The following is a 19976-nucleotide window of genomic DNA, read 5'->3' as shown; positions in this document are numbered from 1 at the left end:
GATAGTTATTCGATGCATAACACCTCAGTCCTGAGGAAGAAGAGTCCTGAAATACCTGCAATTGATACCAACTCAGTGATGCAAGTTCTTCAACGTCAGGTGCTTCTCTCTACGACTAAAGTTAGGCTCTGTAGAGTTCACAACCGTTGTGAACCAAACAATAACCCACAATAAACAGTTGCCTCATTTCAAACTCTAGTGTGAAACAACTAATGAGAAAAAAATTTAGTGCGCGGACATGGAACATTGAGGAGGCTCTTTTAGAAACATCTACATTCTACTGTTCTTCTATCTTCAGGTATAGAGCGATGAAGACCGGTCTGTAGAGACCATATAATTGGAGTTATAGGTTAGCTTATGATTATCCTTTACTTTCTAGATGAAGCAAGGTAATCAACTTCTTTAATTCAGCTCTAGCATCAACAAAAATCAATACCAGCACAGCTCTCAACTCAATACTGCCAATCAGAGGAAATAAGCTCCAAAACCAAACATGGTGCTTGGAGCAAGTGTCTGTGTCTGTGATTCCTGTGCTATGAAGACATTCACGGAAGATCTCAGATTGGTTGAGGATAATTATAGTTGTATTGAGAGGTCTAAAGGTAGCGCAGACTAGCATAGTCTGCGCCAATACTTAGGACCTTCTGTTTCATCTAGGTGTTACTTTCGTTTCCTAACTTAGGAATTGAAAAATTCGATTCAGGAGACATGCTGTTCTCTGGAGGTTTGCAACTTTGTTTTGGGTTTTTTGGAGCTTTTCAAAGGACCACCAGGCAATACTGCCATAGTTATCATGGACCATCACATTCACAGCTATAGTATGTAATGGTTACTTGAGCCTAAACATCTCATAAGCAAATCGGGCATCTTTGAGAATCAATTTCGAAAAGAGTGGTAGAGTAGCCAGCATCCCAAAGATTTTTTTCAAGTTCTGCTACTTTTGCTCAAAAGTTTTTTCGATTTCTACCCTCAGATAAGTTTTTATATAAACACTGCAGTTCTTGGTGATACGTTCACCGTATCTCTGATGAGGGAAGAGAAAAACTCTTGAGCACTGCTTTTACGAATTCATTCTACTGTTATGTAGGTTCAGGCTTCATAATCACGAGGAAAGTACTGTACGCATTTCGATCAGACTGATAGTTGATAGTTATAATGAAGGGGTTGCAAAGCACTGCGACTTCGATGTCCTCCTGTGCGATCTACAGTTCGTCTTGCAGTTCCAGAGGTGTTATGTTTTCCAGTTTCTGGAAAGGCTTCAAGGGGGTCAAGTCCTTGCTCCTAAAACTTTCTTGTCCAAAGCATTCTTGCCGTTGACTTGTCATGTAATCATCTATAACCAGATGAACAGGAGCCTACTGGTCCTTCTCACTGAATCTATACCAATCAGTTCCTGATAAAACCTTTATCATCAAATGATACTGAGGCGACAGAAGCTAGTGGGAAGAAACTTAGAGATTCATATATCCATTGGATCATGCAGTTTTGAAGTTCCGAAAGAACCTTTCGGATGGTTCAGCCAGAGTGTGCAACTTAGAGACAGATCAGCTGCGACAGCAGACTACTGATTACTGATTGCTGGGTGTGTTGGACGGATAAACCAAACCTGCCACTGTGACAAAGTGATCTTTTGTAGCACACAGGCAAGCTCGTAGAGCTAGATCTCTTCCTCCAGTCCCATCCTACTCAAAAAGGAGATGATATCGGAGGGGCAGTGATTCTTGAGTTCCTCTAGGACCATCTTCGGAGAACCAAATACTCCAAACCTGACCCTATCTGCCGCCGGGCAGTCACAGAGGATGTGCTCAATCGTTTCGTCCTAGTCTAAGCAGAGTCTGCAGAGCAGGTCATTGACCATGATGAGTTTTTCAAGATGGGAACATCAGACTAAGTGCTCTTTCGAAAGGTTATGATAGCTGGCAAAAATTGCACATGGGAGCAAAAGGTGTTCTACGTCTGGCTGAATCAAACAGCGTCTCCAAGCCATCAAAGGCATCATCCTCCGGACTGATATTGCTCGTCAACTTCAAGTACCACTTGGTGCACCCAGTTCCCTATCGATCACCAGAACCGCCGACGATCTCAGCCTCCGTCTGTCTGAATGAAAGAAATTACAATCGCGCAGCACACTAGACGCGGACCCGGTGCTGAGAGACCGCGAGCGAAAGCGGCTCTTCAGTTGATATCGCGACGGCTCTGAGAGGAGGCCATGACACCGGCGACCGGCATCTGTTTCCTGGTGATCGCCTGCGGGGCAGCGCGCGTACTGGGTGTATCGAAACTGCCGAACACCACGGGCATCGATGGCCTGCTGACTGCGGAATTAGAGATCGACAAGTTTTTTTCTTACTGGGTGGTGTTTAACAATGACGATGAGGTTAAGATGTCAGGTTAGTCAGTGTCGCAAATTGGCCCGAATTTGCATAATTCCATTGTGTTATTGTTACGTTGTTATTTTATTGGGACAATTTGATTTTGTGCCAGACGCACGAGGATGAGACGACGTTTGTTAACGTCTTTCATGTGTTCGAATTTACAGGGCCCCTCACGAACTGGTAGATACACATCCATGATCCAGGATGAAAATCCTTGAAAACTACCCTCACAAGAAAAAAAATTTAAGATTTAATCGAACTACCTTTATTCTCATAATATAGGTAACGAAAAACACATCAAATTTCGTTCAGATTTTCATAAGCTTCAAATGTTATTCAAATCTTTCATTTCACCCTGGGCCCATAACCTGTTATGGTCTGCTTCATATTTGCGTTTTGCTTTATATCGGAGCATTGCATGATAATTGTATTTGTACAAATTAGTTCTTGATAATCAGTAGGTATATTCCGAGAGAGAAAAATGACCAAACCATAACAATGTATATATTTTTCAAATTGCTTCTATGGAGAAAAGTTGCACAGTTTTATAGAATTCGAATCTGAAAAATTCCACGTTTTGAACGGATTTTCTTCCACGACACAACTGACACTTGTGGATTAAAAGCGATTAAACTGTGATATATCGCGATACAGAATTAGAACTTCCACTTTTGAAATAACTTGTTGAGTTGACCCCATGTAATAAAAATGTTTGTATTGAGAATTATTTTCCCAATAAATCGTTCGGTTTTCGTTAGTCTATCGCCAACTTCTATGTGTTTTTTAAATTTTCAATTTTAAAGTTCAACCCTTAGAATGAGATGGTGGGAGTATAGTTGAATGGCACAAGATTTCTGAATATACCTCGAGCAGATCTCAAGAAAAGGTCTGAATTCATTTTGAAATCAGCATATTGAAAACGAAATCCAGGAAAATTTAAGAGGGAATGATATTTTCTTCCTGGCTCGAATAAAAGTTCATCATTTTGAATTCAACATATTTTTCTGATGTATACGACATGCCATATTACAAACTGTCTTTCAAAGTTATACGTACTTTTATGTACAAAGGTGAATCGAAATGGTGCAAGTCTTTTCTCTGAAATGAAATAATAATTGTGTAAGATTTGAAACGCGATACAGGTCATGCTACCTCAGGAATTGCAATAATATCAAATAGAAGTATTATTATGGAAATATTGATGTGCGATTATTGTATGAATTGAACTATCAACTCTATTCGGTATCAGCATTAATTGGGCTTCCACGAACAAGTTTGTTTTGAATGTGTTTCGTAACAATTTGAAATCAAACCGTTCTGGTTCAAAATAATTCACCTGATGAGTTATCATGTTTTATCAATGAATGGAATTTAGCGATTTTCCTATGAAATCCTTTTTTCCGCATTCGCACAAAAAAAAGCTATTTCACAATATGATGCATGAATAAGGCGAGTTGTAACCTGCTAGCCAATAATAAAATTTATACACGGTTTTCAGGCTCTAACAAGCCAACTAGTGCTAGTGGGGGTAAAGAGGATAACAAAGTTTACTTCAGTCCCTGAAATTTCAAAGCTTCTTTCAGTTCTACTGAAGAGAGGTTTTAAAAGAAAATTAAAAAGACATAATAGGAACTCTCTTTATCATCAAAAAATTTAATTCAAATCCATACGAATTAGAATGCTTTCGCTCACAATACTCTCCAGGAGTTGGGAAAGATAATTATCGATTCCACGATTTCCAAATTGCATGAATTCATTCCTAGCAATTTCAGGGAGAAAGCCAGTAGGTACTTACAGGGTACATTAGATAAACGATACTTCTCATGAGTTTGTTTTAACTAAAACGATCCACGCAGCTCAGACTTAAATACAGGGAGTACTGTAGATCGACGGAGTATAGATTGAGGAAGTTTATGAAAATCGATGCACTTGAAGGCTTGCTTGAAGGACTTCTGGTCAAAGATCTTCGGAAAAGCGACTGTTTGTAGAGAGTTCCAAAGACTGGAAGCTAAGGTATAAAAGTTCTTTCCGAAGCTCTATTGTATACCAGATTCAACGGTTCGGCGAATTCTTCTGGAAGAGGAACTAAACGCTTGGCTTGGATAAGCTTAGCTTGGCTTGGCTTTCTCCTGGACCAGGTCAAGCAATGCGAGCTAAGTTGGTGCTCCAGCACCCCAATATAGGAGCAGTATTCCAATCCTGGTCGTATGTGTTTCCTATAAAGGATTTCCAAGTTGGAGGATAAAAAACATTCAAGATCTCTGAACAAAATCCCAACTCCTTTCAGCAGCAACTGCTGAGTCTATCACATTGATACAGAGGAGATTTCGCTAAACACCGACTCCTACAAGTCGCATTTAAAGTACCCTAGTCTCTGCTCCTTTATTAATATTGGCACCAAATTTGTGTGAACTTTGTTGGGTGGACAACACAGCTACGTTTTTGAATTGAATCTCAAGAGTCATATCTTGTCCCTTGATGTTGATGTAATCTAAAGGTCGTGAAACCTGAACGGTTAATATTTCATGGAAGGGTTGGAAGCTTTTTCTGTTGAATACCAAATATCAATCATTAAACCAAAACTGAATAAACAATCAACGAGTCGAGACCAACTCTCACACAATATTTTATTCATCAACATAGCGGGAACTTCAAGGTAGACCCCAACCTGACTCATCCAACATCGGATTCCCTGATGAGCAAAATGAAGGTATATCAGGTTTTATGTATGTAGTTGATTATCGTATATTTTCTTCGAGTCGCAATCCGGAATGACGGCCATTATTAATAATAATGCAGACATGAATAGACGCACTAATGAAGGCGCTGTTATAAAATGATTTCACTGGATATCATTAGGTACATTTCGAACCAGTTAAATTGATTTCAAGTCCACTCGCTGGCGTTGGTTCGATTCAGAATTGGATAAAGGCGAAATTATGAGATTTATTTGGATTAATTCTCCCAATATTCAAGATGGACATCAAAACGATTTTATAGGTTTTTCATTAAGGAATAAGTGAGTTTGCAAATTGATAACTATCACTCTCATAAAATGAAATGGAATACGAATTCCAATGAATTCCACTCAGATCAATTTCATGAGATCACTACAATCTAGACCTTTAACCCTCACCTATTGAAGGTTAGGATGGAATAGGTGATTTTGCTGATTTGAGGAGAAGTTTCGAATGCTTCAAGTAATTTCCCTTTTTGGTATTATTAAAGTCATATTGAAGGTATCTGATGAAAAACAATTAACAATAATATCCCTTGTAGGGATATTAATCGTTAATCGCGATTTTTCCAATTTCCACAGATTCTTTAGATTCTTCGATTCTTGTAATGAAAGAAATGCTCTTCGCTTCTGAATCTGCTAGTACCTTCTTCTGAAAAAGTGCCTTGTCATACAAAATTACAATATACAGGTCGACGCTTTGACTCGTACAAATATTTCAACAGTAGATTCTTGAGGTAAACGAAAAACCTTTTTTTCTAACCATTTTTTCCGATTCGACCATGATAAAAAGATATTGCCATTTTAAGTTCTCATAATGAGCTAGGCCACCTCCGGAAAAACAAAATTCCCTTCAGAATAACGAGCTGAATCTAAGACACTGCTTATCTGTGGATATTTCTGACACAGTTGTATTCAGCCAAAGTACCCAATTTTCCGAATATCATAGATATGTTTTATTTTTGAACAAATTACTAAAAAACAGGGCATCCTACGAGAAACTATGGAGAATACTCTTATTTTACAAAACGTTCAAATATTCATTAGATAGCTTCCAACTCAGTTTCAAGAGGTGAGTTCTTTGAATTTATGTTATTTTTATGGTAGGTAATGGTTATAAGAAGAAAACTGGAAGACCTGGGTGATATCTTGTGTTCGTGAAAGATCCATCAAATAGGGGAGACTAGGGAGCATTGATACATGGGGAGGCTTGATACAGGCTTATATCCGCGATCTGTAGCCGTTTTCAAAAGTATTATACTAGTGAACACTATTCTTTGGCAGAGGGCATTGCGTGACGTTAATCTGTAAGGCTAACAGTAGTTTGTTTGTGAAATATTCAACGAAGAGTGTTTCGAGGTGAGAAATTGTAAGTTTTTACTCAAGTTACCTAAGGGTTTTATGATCATGCATTAATTCTTCGGCATAAACAAACATTTCACTGAGAAATATGCATAAAACTACTCAATTTACAATTTTATTCGCTTTTAAAAATATATGAGTATAAGATGAAAACATAAATCACTTTAAAAATTGCTTTCAGGGAGGTTTGAGACATTTGTCGTGGGGAGGCCTGATACATGTATCATCTTCAAAAAATATTCCGTAGCTAGTTGGATAGGCCTACATGAAGGCGTCTTCACCATCCAACATATCAAAGGGATTTTTAAAAACCGTACAATCCCCATGTATTTAACGAGGCCGACTTTTCTTGTGTGGAAGTGACTAACTGACAATTTCCTGATTTTTCTACACCTATGGGACCAAAGCATGCCAGTATCATTGCTGACCTACCTACTGAGCTGAATAATCCTCCCGATTACTCTCCCAGTACATCGTATCAATAATCCCATATGTGGGGAGGCTTGAGACAGTTTGCATGTTTTTGTGTTCAACGTTCTGTACAGAATAAGATGTTTATGTTTTGCGACTTCTATATTTATTTTGTTGAACGATTAATTGAAGAATTATATAATATAAGAAAAGTCCTGCTTCTTCATATAATTCAGTTTCCAGAATAAAAATTCCAAAAAACGTATCAACCCTCCCCAGTCTCCCCTAAATGAAAAACTATATTCCGAAATTCATTTCATTCCATAAAACCGATTGTGAGATATAACTAAAAATAAATGTTTTTATGGTTTTTCAACAGCCTGTATCTTTTGAACCGAGCCGATGCGGAAAAAATGGTAAAGGAAAAGAGTGGTTCTTTCAACCAAAAGAATCTACTGTTAAAATATTTGTACGAGCCAAATACTCACCCTGTATAGGTCAATAGATATCATCAAATTTTCAAGGAGAGAATAACGTTCAGTCACAGAACTTCAACCTTCGAAAGTCCATAACGTAATGCGAATTTTTTTTAACGAACATTATTATTTTTTTCACGTAGTACAACTCTATGTCGCGATTAAAAGATTTGGATATTTTTTTCACTAGGTACTTCGAACGTTTTCCGCAACATTTTGTCTGAATATTTCCTGTGTTCATCGTATGAGAACGGGGTGATTGAAATTACTTTTTCCCATAGAAAATATATACTGTACCTGGGTTCCTATAGTTTAAAATGCCTTTGTGATGTTTTGCTTGGTGTGTGGTGATAAATTATATAAAAAATACCCGTCTTATAGTGCGCCACTGAAGGAATGAAATCAAAGAGAGCCACTCGAAACTCTGTCGAAGAGAACAAATTGTTTCACACCCATCAAAAAACTCCGGACGTCAATTTTAAACTTCAAGAACGTTCAGTACTCAAACAGTTCGGAAGTGCTGTCGACAGCATTAAATTCGGTAACATTTCACTCCCCCACCAAAGGCTGTTTTCTAGCCATTTCCATTGCTCTTTGTGAACCCAAGCCCCGAAGGCAACCCGTGTGTAACTTATCAAATTATTTTCCATTCTTGTTTTGAGAACAGTCTTTGCGGATCTCGCGAAATTATTTAACGAAACCCCCCCAACCCATCCCATTGAAATCCCGTCGTGAACTTGACATCTAATTTTCATGTTTATCTCCCGTTTTAAAAAGGACTTTTTCGGTTCGGTAAACGTTTGTTCGGTTTATATCCCGCGACTCCCGAAAAGTTGCCGTGACTGTTTCACCTTCGGCAAATTTCCCGACATGCCTTCCAACTGTATCTTTCGGTGGCCCCGAAAACGGGGAGAGAATGTAATTAAGCTGAAAATGGGATTTATCTGCGGCTGGATCGGAATGTTTATTGTTTTCCAGAGATGTCGCCGGCAGGAGTTATGTGAAAAATCGGACGGGAACGCCTGGAACGGGAAAAAAAACATCAAACGATCCTTCTTCCATCTGGAACAGTGAGAGATGGTTACTCCGTCTTCGATTTTTACGCCGTAAGATTAATTACTGAGATGCATTCGTCTCTGTTGATCTAGATTACAATCAATCTTCCAATTGCGCAAGGCAAAAACAACAAGAAATGTCCGAGGAATTAATCTTGGAGGCTTTCCACCGGGAAAAACAGCTGACAAACTATCCTTGCCCCACTTTGTTGAGGCCCACTAGGGAAATAGGAAAATTAATTCAGTTACACGTCAAAGGGTGAAACGTAAACTGGGAATAATTTAATTATTTTCTTCAATCTTCGAAATACCAACCCTAATTGATAATATTATTCACATAGGTACCTACACCTTTATGCAAAAAACTACTCGACTAGGGCAATCGAACGAGAATTTTATTACCTACAAACAGAGGTGTTCCTTTATACCAGATCTCCTTCAAATATCTCATAACGTTTCGAAAATATCGAGGAATTTCTTATTTATTTCGAAAATATGTAACACCCTGTATCATGGAAACAAAGCATTTCAGAATGATGGCCTACAGAAGCTTTACGACTTTAAGACCGTGAAAAATTGGACTGCAAGCTTCAAAACAGGCAAATTTTCCATTGAAGATGATGACCGATCGGGAAGGCCAGTTTCTGTGTTCATGACATGATTTTATCAGACAGTCGAATTGGGCTAAGACGGATATCTGAAGCACTGAATATTTCATACGAACGCGTTCATCATATAGTTCAAGTCAATTTGGACATGCGAAAAATTGCTGAAAACGGATCCCCAATTGTTTAAATGTTGACCAAAAGCGTACAAGGGTAGAAGCATCGCGTTCGATATGTGCTCGATTTGAAAACGATGTAGACTGCTTAAACCAAATTCTTACTATGGATGGGTCTTGGGTACATTTCTACGATCCAGAAAAAAGCAACAATCGATGGAATGGTGACATTCTGGTTCTCCAAGACCTAAGAAGTTCCGTGTACAAAAATCTGCTGGAAAAGTTCTTGCTTCAGTTTTTTGGGATTGCCATGGAGTAATCATCATTGATTTTTTGGATAAGGGTAGAAAAATAACTGGAGATTACTATTCGGCATTACTGACCACTCTACGGGAAAAAATTAAAGAGAAAAGACGCGGAAAGCTATCCAAAGGTGTTTTGTTTTTGCAGGACAACGCCCCTGCACACAAATCTCATCTTGTCATGGAAAAAATTCTTGATTTAGGGTTTGAATTACCCCCCTTATTCACCAGATTTGGCTCCATCCGACTATCATCTCTTTCCTCAACTGAAAACGAGTTTAAAAGGTCGTAAATTTTCTTTCAACGAGGAGGTAATGAAAGCTGTGGAGGTCTGGTTTGCAGAGCAAGAAGAAACATTTTTTTGAAAGGTCTAGATTCGTTGCAGGTTCGCTGTAATAAATGTATCCAATCAAGAGGAGAATATGTTGAGTAATAAAATATTTTGACAATGAAATGTTGTTTGGTTCAATAGTAGGCTAAGAATTTTTCAATATATCCTCGTATATTGTTAGTAATAAAACGAATAAGAGAAGTAAAAAATATCCTTGAAAGCGCTAACTGCCATAATTTGACCTCTAGAATCACGTCCCGAAAGTTAAATCCAGACACCCAGTATACTGGATCGTCATTTATGAGAAAAATGATTCTCTCAATGGTCCATTCGATTCGAAATCGTTTCAGACACATCATCTACCTCAGTAATAAGCGCAAGTTTTCTTCCGGTATCCATAAAAGCTTTCCGAACACCCCTTCGGGGCGCTATAAGAAATGGAAACAAATTGGGAAAGATGGGAATGGGAAATGGCAGGAAACACCTACCTGTTTATAAGCGGTATTATCAATCACTCCGAAGTTCATTGCGTGAAGGCAGATCTTCACGAGAGATCCAATTTTTATCCTTCGCTAATAATGAAGTCGCAATTTTTCTCAAACGTTGATTAATTCTACATCCGAAAACAGTGGGGGATTGTTATGGGAATCAATTTCATTGTGGGGGCTTTTCTGTCTGAGAGCTGTTTCAGCGTTTTCTCATAATAGATCTTATAGTAGAAAATCAGTTTATCAATGGAATGATGAAACGAAATAAGTATTCGTCTAATGAACTGCGTGTCCGAAGCAGCTCAGAGGGCACTACAACCCTTAATTCGGGTTTTGCGAGTTTTTGCTACATAGCTTCCTAGTGTAATACATTCAAATGTTGGTTATTACTCAAGGTTACCAACGTTACCTGCTTATGCCTCTATGATGCTTCAATTTCATCAACGAAATCATGGAATTATGTGCATTTTTTGAACTTCTGGAAAATCGTTACCTCACCTTAGATTTGTGAGTGTACGAGGATGAATTGATATCTAGTTAGCCTAGACCAGTTCCATGCATAACAAAAATAAGAAAAAAGATGTTCACCAAAATTGTGAAAATCGAAAAATTGGAGTTTCGAGCCATCATCAAGTACCTGTTGAGAGTACTACGATTGCCATGGAGTATTGAGTTTTTGAATAAGGGTAGAACAATAACCGGAAATTACTATTCGACATTACTTACCATTTTACCGAAAAAAAGAGAAAAGACGCGGAAAGCTATCCAAAGGGGTTTTGTTTTTGCGGGACAACGTACACAAATCTCATGTTACCATGCAAAAAATTTGTTAGTTAGGGTTTGAATTACTAGAGCACCCGCCTTATTCACCAGATTTGGCTCAATCCGACTATCATCTATTTCCTCAACTGAAAAAATGTTCGAAAGGTCGTAAATTTTATTCCAACGAGGAGGTAATAAAAGCTGTGGAGGTCTGGTTTGCAGACCAAGAACAAACTTTTTTTTAGAAAGGTCTAGAGACGTTGCAGGTTCGCTGTAATAAATGTATCCAATTGAGAGGAGAATATGTTGGGTAATAAAATATTTTGACATTGAAATTTTGAAATTTTTCAATATATCCTCGTAATATGAAGTCTTCTTCGAATATTTTTTTGCTGAAGATTACTGAGGAGTAATACTTTCAGGCATGCACAGCATGTTTCATAAACCTATTATAGCTCTTAGACATTTTCCCAAAAATGTAGATCACATCTGAAATATCAATATGGATTTCTGTGTGTTTTCAGGTGAAATGCAGATGAATTTCATAAACCTATTATAGCTCTTAGACATTTTCCCAAAAATGTAGATCACATCTGAAATATCAATATGGATTTCTGTGTGTTTTCAGGTGAAATGCAGATGAATTGCGTTAACATAATGAAAAAGAGACTTTGAGGTTACATTTAAAAGATTTAATTATAAATAAAAGTACGTTCAAGCAAATGTTACTATATCACAGTTGAGGTTAAAGTTAAATATTTTGAGACTCCTGTCCTAGATCTTCTACACGAAAAAAAATCGAATTATTCATATTTCAAATTTTCCTTTCATAACTGTGTCCAATATTGGGGCGCCCCTGTACCTTTCTCAGCCTCAGTTTTCGAGATCAACGTTCCGGTTACCGGATTATCTTGATTTTGTTTTGTACCACATAACGTTCTTTTTGGGATGATGGAATTTCCATAAGAATGGCATATTACGGAATCAAGAACATTCCTGTTTACGTATGCATTCTGTGCCATCCCGCTCTGCGGTAATCCGAATCTGCGGATATCCGGCAAGTTTAACAACGTCATTTTATTTGCAAAGAAAGCACATCATCCTTGGCGAACGTTTGACTTGGAATTCTACACGTAAATTTCTCACTATTCGTTATTTAGATCTTTCCTTATGGAGGCAATGCAGCAGGAGCTTTTCGACTCGATTTTCATCTGGAACCTGATTCGAATTCTTAGGGTTGTTACGAGGGCTCTCTGGAAAAAAAGTATATCAAAAGTGAACGATTAAAAGTATTCATCGTTTATCATTATTAATATTGAAACCAATATGGTTTTAACTATTCTCATAAAGTGTTCAAATTAAACAATTTCTTCAATAATTATAACCGTTATTCCTTCTTCATGTAGATCAAGACGCACAGAACTCAATTTTGCAATAACCAATTGAATGGATGTAGCAGAAACTCGATGAAAATTCGTAAAGGATTATTGGCAAATTTCCAGTTTTACTTCGAACGAAGCTTTTTCGGTGATATGCAAGTAAACTACGTTCTTCAACTTACCAATATGCATTCATCAATAACGGCCGTTTTCAATAAACCTATCTATCCATTGTTTCACCTGAAGATAGAAAAACCATCTGATTTCGTTTCTATGATCCATTCACTTTTATTTTAGCACTCGGTTGGCCATGGAAATTTGACACATTTCACTCTGTATAGTACGAAAATGTGGGGTTATGAAGCTTGTCAAAACACTTTTACGTTTTAAATCAACGCTATGTTGCCGTTCTACGTAAAAGTTTCTGTTATTACGTATTTTATCACAATGTCGAATCTCTCCGGAAAATATGTGACGAACATAATTGAAGTTTATACAAACTGATTGAAGGCATACCAAATCCAGTTATTTGCATGGAAAATACAAGAGATCAGTATAATTTCATAATATGCACTAGCTTGAGGAGAGTTAATGTTCGTTATCTTCTTTGGCTAAAGTTTAAATACATCAGTTGTAGATTTCAAAAATATTAACCCGAAGATGAAATGGATATGATGCAGTGGTTGGGAATGAGTATCTCCCGAAGGAATTAACAAATAATTACAGGAATGTTAAATTCTTGAACAAAAATCATTTTGCATCAATATAAGTAAAAGAAATTAAAGGAAGTTCCAAGTCAAGATGAACTTCACCTTTGAACAAAAATTTCACATGAATAAACAATTAACAGGACAACTGGCGCGTATTTGTGGCTATACATTGATATAATAATTATAATTAGGTTTTTATTGGTACCCTAAGACATTTACAATGTATAGTACAAGTCAAATGAAAAATAGAAAAATCAATTTTCGGGAACTCATTCATCGAAAATTCTGTAGTAAATGCCACCACTTTTTTGGGTCTCCCAAAAGAAGGAAATTCTTTGTCATCCTCTTCATTCACAATCTTTCTGATTGTGGAAATACATATTCAGCTGAAATGTAAATCGTTTAGATTCAGATGAAACATTATATAAATTCTCTTACATTGAATATGTTCGCTACCGTCTGACGTATTGTGGATTTCAGAATATCAAGGTATAACTATTTGAATGAGCGGACCTGAATTCTAAATAGCTCTTCCTGAAATCCTGTCTCATTTTGCTATCACTTTCGGCATTTTCATAATAAAAATTTATATTAGTTGTGGCAACGGCGTCATGACCATAAACGACATTTCATGAGCTACAAAAACTTGACAAAATTATTTCATAGCCAACCGACTGCTAAAATAAACGTGAATGGAGTATACCTATTATATCTGTAGACGAATGTTGGAATTATGGGAGTGTAAGGAAAAACAAGTGACTTTTTTGCATATTTCTTCCCTTTGATCACCCGAATACAATCATGACTACGCTGTTGATATTCGAAAATCAATATCTCTCATAAAATAATACCCACTACCAATATCAGCGTTAACTTCCTTATCAAAAAATATTGACATCTATCAGCAATTCGTCCTGTGCAAGTTAGCAACATTTCTGCAAGGCGAAGAAATCAAAACAAAACACTTTCGGGTATTTCCTGTGCGTAATACGAAGTAGTAAAATTGTCAAGGTCAATACAATAGAGTCAATAGATTGAATTCCTGATCGGTACAGTTATTTCATCGTTCCAATCTACTGACGATTCTACGTTAATCGTTAATCACCATAACATTAAAATATGCATGAGTCAAACGCTATTTTGAATGATGAAGTGATAACTGCGGTTCGATTTGAAGAATTTGCGGGTTTCTGGATGACGACGTTGCTGTTCCGCATTCAGAGATCTTGTCGAAATTATTCGAGAATGCAAACGATGAACTCGAGCTCTTCAAATAATAGAAATAACTGAATAATCTGCTGAGTTTGAGTTGTTGTGGAGGTTGTTTCAATTCGAAGTGATAGCTATCTGATAGAATATCCCTTTTTTCCCTGTTAAACTGAAAGAAGCGACCTCGTGTTTCGTAGGCTCGGCCAGCATATCCGTGAGATCATCTAGCTACAAACATAATTCAGCCGAAAGATTTCCTTGTAATGAGACGCGCTGCGAAGGTATTCTATTCATTCTTAATTAAAGCGATGTTGTGTGTAACCCGTACACATGCTAAAACAACAAAGTCGGCGTTCTATGTTGTATAATAAATTCCATGAACTCGTCTCTCACCCTGACAGTGCTCGCAAATCAAGAATACCGAGTGGATAGGCTGGGTAAAGGGAAAAACTGAAAAATGTATCTGGGGAGAGATTCAGAATGAATGATTTGGTCGAATTTATGATGAATGACGAATTGGGGAGGGCAAGTCACAGTTTAGCGAAGGGAGGGAAGATTAGAGTGAGTTGGGGTCGATTGGTTAGGATACAGCCTTTCAGAACTGCGATCATTGGGTTATTTTATTGTGATGAGTTTATAGTAGAGTATCAACAAGAGGATTCTTTCTGTCCTTTTGGTCAGCATTGCCGTGACCTTGATTGTTTTCCTACCACTAGGGTAGGTACAAAAACAAATGCAGAATTTCTTGCTCTTCAAGGTTCAAATTCCATGAGTCAGAAATTGCCTTAGAAAACGATCAGTCCCCAGGAGATCTCTAATATATTTGTTGATCCATTGACGTCCTTATGAGTCTTAGATGTCACATCTTGAGGATATGGATATTGCTAGTCCAAATGTACTCCTCTTAAACTGGTCAGTAGGCAAATTTCTTCCAGCTATAGACCCATTTGGTGCAGATGATATCTGAAGTGACAAGGCCCTGTCCGCAGGGCTGCTGGCATCTGCAGGATCTATTTTGTTTTAAAAATTTTATGTCTGTGGAAAGGAAAGAATAAATATCGAAATAGTGCATCAGATAGCACATGTTCCCCATTCAAATCGAACCAATAAAATGGTTCACCAACATTCTTTCCTCCAGTTTTTGTCATATTTTTATTTCCTAGTTATTGGATATGCATCATCCTTATAAACTCCTAGGACTCTCTTTGTGTCTTTTTAGGATTCTTTCAAACATTCTTGAACACGTTTAAATACAACCACAAATTTGCAGAATAAAGGGCTTATGACCCAAGGTCTCGACTTAGAAACCTCGTTATTTTTTTCACGATTCACGAAGACTGAAACATTTTCGATCGAATTCTTCATTCACAGAAGTTGCCATTTCATCTGTCTCACTCACATATCGAATTCTAACCTTTATAATACTCTTTCGATGAATCCGAGCCAATAAAATCCTTCGAATTCAAACTAGATTCATTTTCAATTATAACGCACCGCCTGCTAGATCTCGAAATGAAATAAAAGGACGATGAAGGGAACACTCAATCGTGCTATTCCTGAAAAGAAGGATGTCAGAACGGAAATTCTTCGCATGTGAACTCCCTTAGGGAGTTCCGGAATATCTACACTTCTTATTGAAAATCAGCCCGAAATGTGAAATGTCATTGACAGATTTCTCGGAATAGAATTGCATCAAGTCGTGTTTTCTATTCTCTGCCTACTTGCTTATTCATGGAAGGGAGAGGGTTTTTTTTTGCCGTGGCCTGCAGCATATTTCAGGGAATATGCAGCGTTTTATTTCGGAATGTTTATCTGGAACTTCCTCGTCAGATTGCAGCTAGGATTTATGTTACACAGAGATACTGGAAACTGGGAGCAAAATCAACAATTTTAATCTGCTCATTCTAGTTCGCTTAAATTCCTCGAAAGCCTGAGATGAAACGGGTTCGAAGGACGGATGTAAAAGGTATTTCTACACAGATTCCAAAAAAAATTCTTCATGCTTCGAGAATTTTTCCACCACTTTATATCAATGAATTCAATTATATATTTCCCGTTTTCTTTCCTTTCGCAAGAAAGAGTTTTCGAATATCGCGTCATTGAAAGACAGAAAAAATCTGAAAAAAAGGTCAAGTTTCAGAAGCTTTCAGATATCTGCACATCTTGAAGTCATCTTTGCTTGTATCTGATTGACTACCCGTCACAGGTGGTAGATTTTGAAGAAGGACTATTGTTTCCCCATCAGATTTGACAAAGTTCTAATGAACTCCTGGCACTACTTTATTCCTCATGAATGAACAGTAGAGCTAGGCATAGTACTACGACAGCAGGTTACAAAATCTGGGGAACACAATCGTATATGTGAATGGCGCAGTTCAAGTGCTACTCGCAGGTGATTCGATATCTAAAATTAATCCCAAAACACCTACCTACTTGAGTGATTCCAGTCAATTGGAAATTCCTGGTAACAATACATACTTATAATGCATATCTGAAAACTATGATTGCAGCAGTTCACATAATAGTCCGATAGAGGTTGTTGAGGATGTGTGCTATGGATTGTTCCAGTTGAGAAGTGATTATTTTGAATTTTACAATTGTGAAACCACCTTTCTTATCGCAGTAATACTCAAACAAGTTCTTGAGAACCTCACAGCAAAGTAGCTAAGATTCAGTCTGAACTTCCACGATATTTATCCACTATTATATGCTTACACATTTCTAACTAGGTTGTAGAGTGTATTTCACAAGAATTCAGCGTCTAAACTACGGAATTTACAGTGCGAGTTGATTATAAATTTCCAAGTAAGTTTGCTGCCTACCTCAAGTTACCAATCCGCCAAACTATCGATTCCACTCGGTTTGCTTATGACTGAAATTATCAGCTTGTGGTTCTAGAGGTTTTGATATATCGGAAGGTCATGAATCAGCATATAGGCGGTTTCTGCTGAGAATGAAACGACAATGTGAGAACAGCCTCGAAAATCGATATGATTTCTCTCATTTTCGAGAGATTCAAGAATGCTCTGGTATTGAAAAACCAATGCTGATTCTTCCCTCAATATTCTACTCTATAACTCATAAGCACCACAATTCCAAATATTAGCCCCAACTACCATAATTTCATCAGGAGTAGTCCTTAACATTGTATAGAGTTGTTTATCGATACAATTTTTTTCACACATCAAGTTCTCATCACCATATTTGTGAATTGCACGTCAAAACATCTTCAAAGCTCATAAAATTGAATAAACACAATTAAAACTCCACATCATTTCCGTATAATGTTCACTAAATATTTCTTCTCCATCATGAATAAGTATATACTTTATTTGCTAAAAAAAACTTGATGAAGGTCATTAATGAATTATTTTTTACTTTCAACATGAAATATAAACAACGATCGAGGTGACACTGAGCAGATGCACAATAATTTTCACAGGATATTATTTATGATCATCTCCGGAATGTTTTTTACGTGTTATAATCTCAATTATATTATAGAAAGCAAGTGGTTGACCACTTGAATGGCATTCAAACACAAAAAACAGAATGAAACGACGAGAAGGAAAAAATAATTAAAAAGAAATCAATGGATTTTCTTTTTTATTTTCTTCCGGTAAAAAAAACTTAAAAAATTACTTATATACTGTTCTATGTTGAATCAGGCAATCCATACAATTTTCCCTGCCAAATCCCTAAACTCTATTCTATTATCCGCAAAAGATGCCATGGCACATAGAGTTCAGATGTAAATAAGAAAATAAGGCTCATCAATGTAAAAATTAAACCGCACCCCTAAAATTGTCGAAGTAAAAGACAGAAATTTCATATTTATGAGACTAATAAAATTTTATTGAAACAGTTTTCCTCATCGCCACTTCCAAGGGAGACCTATGAGACAATTTCCTTTGTGGAAATTTATTAAGAAAGTCTGTAAAGGAGTCTGTGGGCGCATAATAAAGTAATAAATAGTAACTAACAATAAAGAAGCGAACCATGTGAGAAAAGGAAGTAATAAAGGGGAGCACGCAAAAGTTCAGCTTGAAACTCATAAACTGAATTAGGAAAGCTCTTTCGCGATTTATTCGCATCACCAATTTTTTTTAACGGCGTTCTCGTTCAGTTGTGGAATTTGTCTTCGTTAGTTTGCCCACCTTTGAAGAACGTATCTGAAAAAGCATATATGTATTTAGTTAAATTTTCTCTTTGCTCAATTGCAGAATATTATTGGGACATTCGCCGCTCTCTATCAAGAGTATAGGGATTTGGGATCATCGAAGTTTCTTCAAATTCTCTAGGAGATCTTCGTTAAAGCCTGTAGGTGAAATAACAAGAGGTATGAAGAGGTTGGTCTGAACATCTTTCAACTGCCATTGTCTCCTGCAATCCAGATTTATCGACGTAATCATGGTTTACTTCGTTCTGGCGTCTTCCATGTTACTGCATTTTGCTTTCTGCAGAGTGTTCGACGATTTTTAAGCTTCAACGGAGTAAAATTATCAGTATCACAAACTGCTCGATGAAGTTCAGATAAAACAGCCGTTGTCAGGAAATACTCTCGAATACAAATCAAGCATTCCTCGACCCCCAAGATGTCGTGACAGCTCTGAGCTTTTACGATAATGTTTACGTTGTTTCATCAGCTTCATGTTCTCATTTTTCTCTGTAAGGTAAAGCTAAATCGGTGGTGGTCCAGGGGATGATACCGAACTGTTGGAAATGTTCTACTAGAGAGAGTTCAACCAAAGCCTTCTCAGGAGTTCCACAAGGTTCTCACCTTGGTCCTGAATTGTTCAAAATATTTCTATAATATACCTAACTAGTATTGGAACCTTACTGCTGTGAACAGACCTTCAGATGATTCCAAAGATGAGACGTCTAATGTTCATTTTCTCACATTATGAATTGAGAAGGCACGTAATGAATTTGAAAAAAGTCTTAAATTCAAATAAGGAGCCCTTCTACTTTGACACGAAAATTAATACAAATCCTGGAAGAATCGAATTCGCTTTCAAAGGAAATTTCCCGGGGTAATCCTCAAGTGAATGAAGAAAGCATCAATTTTATACCTGAGGAGTTTCAACTTGGAAAATCGACGTAGAGCGCCAGCGACAGAACTTTCACAACCTCAGAAGGGCCATTCCGCGGAAATCCCCGTCGATACGGCATAAGTTCAAGACCGTAGATCGTTCCTAATCGGAAACTGGCTTTTTTAATCACTTTCTCACGTCCCTCATGGATTCAATTAAGAAGGTAATTAAGATTCCTTCACAGTTCGGCTTAAACGTGATATCTTGTCTAATGCCCGACTGGCATCCTGTTTCCACTGAAACGTCTGAAATGCACTCTCGTCATATCTCAATATCAGCGTAATATAACTTATCGTTCCATCTTTATGCCCCCCTTTATGGCAGTTATGGCAGGAATTCAGGGAGGGACTGAATGTTCGGAATCGAGGGGAAATGAGAGTTGGAATGGCCTTATTCAAAGTCGGGGAAAGTATCTACAAACTTGTGTTGCGCGTTGTTAGTTAGCGGTAATTTCGCTGTCAAAGGAGATTTCTGTTGACGTGTTGGGATATTAGAGATATGGGGGTTGACGAAAATTGAAAAAAAAACATTTGGAACATTCCTACAATGCCTTTTCAGTGAGTGG

General features: G+C 37.3%; 1 protein-coding gene across 1 annotated transcript in view; it reads left to right on the top strand.

Annotated features, from left to right (window-relative positions):
- Positions 1-2129: 2129 nt before the first annotated feature.
- The window catches only part of LOC123312124, a 49708-nt gene continuing 31861 nt past the window's right edge, over positions 2130-19976 (top strand). Inside the window, exon 1 of the mRNA XM_044896359.1 lies at positions 2130-2390. Coding sequence (XP_044752294.1) covers positions 2210-2390 — 181 coding nt within the window. The 5' untranslated portion in view covers positions 2130-2209. The remainder of the gene's footprint in view (positions 2391-19976) is intronic.

This window comes from Coccinella septempunctata, chromosome 4 (assembly GCF_907165205.1).
Source record: "Coccinella septempunctata chromosome 4, icCocSept1.1, whole genome shotgun sequence".
Taxonomy (NCBI): Eukaryota; Metazoa; Arthropoda; class Insecta; order Coleoptera; family Coccinellidae; genus Coccinella; species Coccinella septempunctata.
The sequence above is the reverse complement of the archived record's forward strand: the minus strand, read 5'-3'. Positions and strand labels throughout refer to the sequence as shown.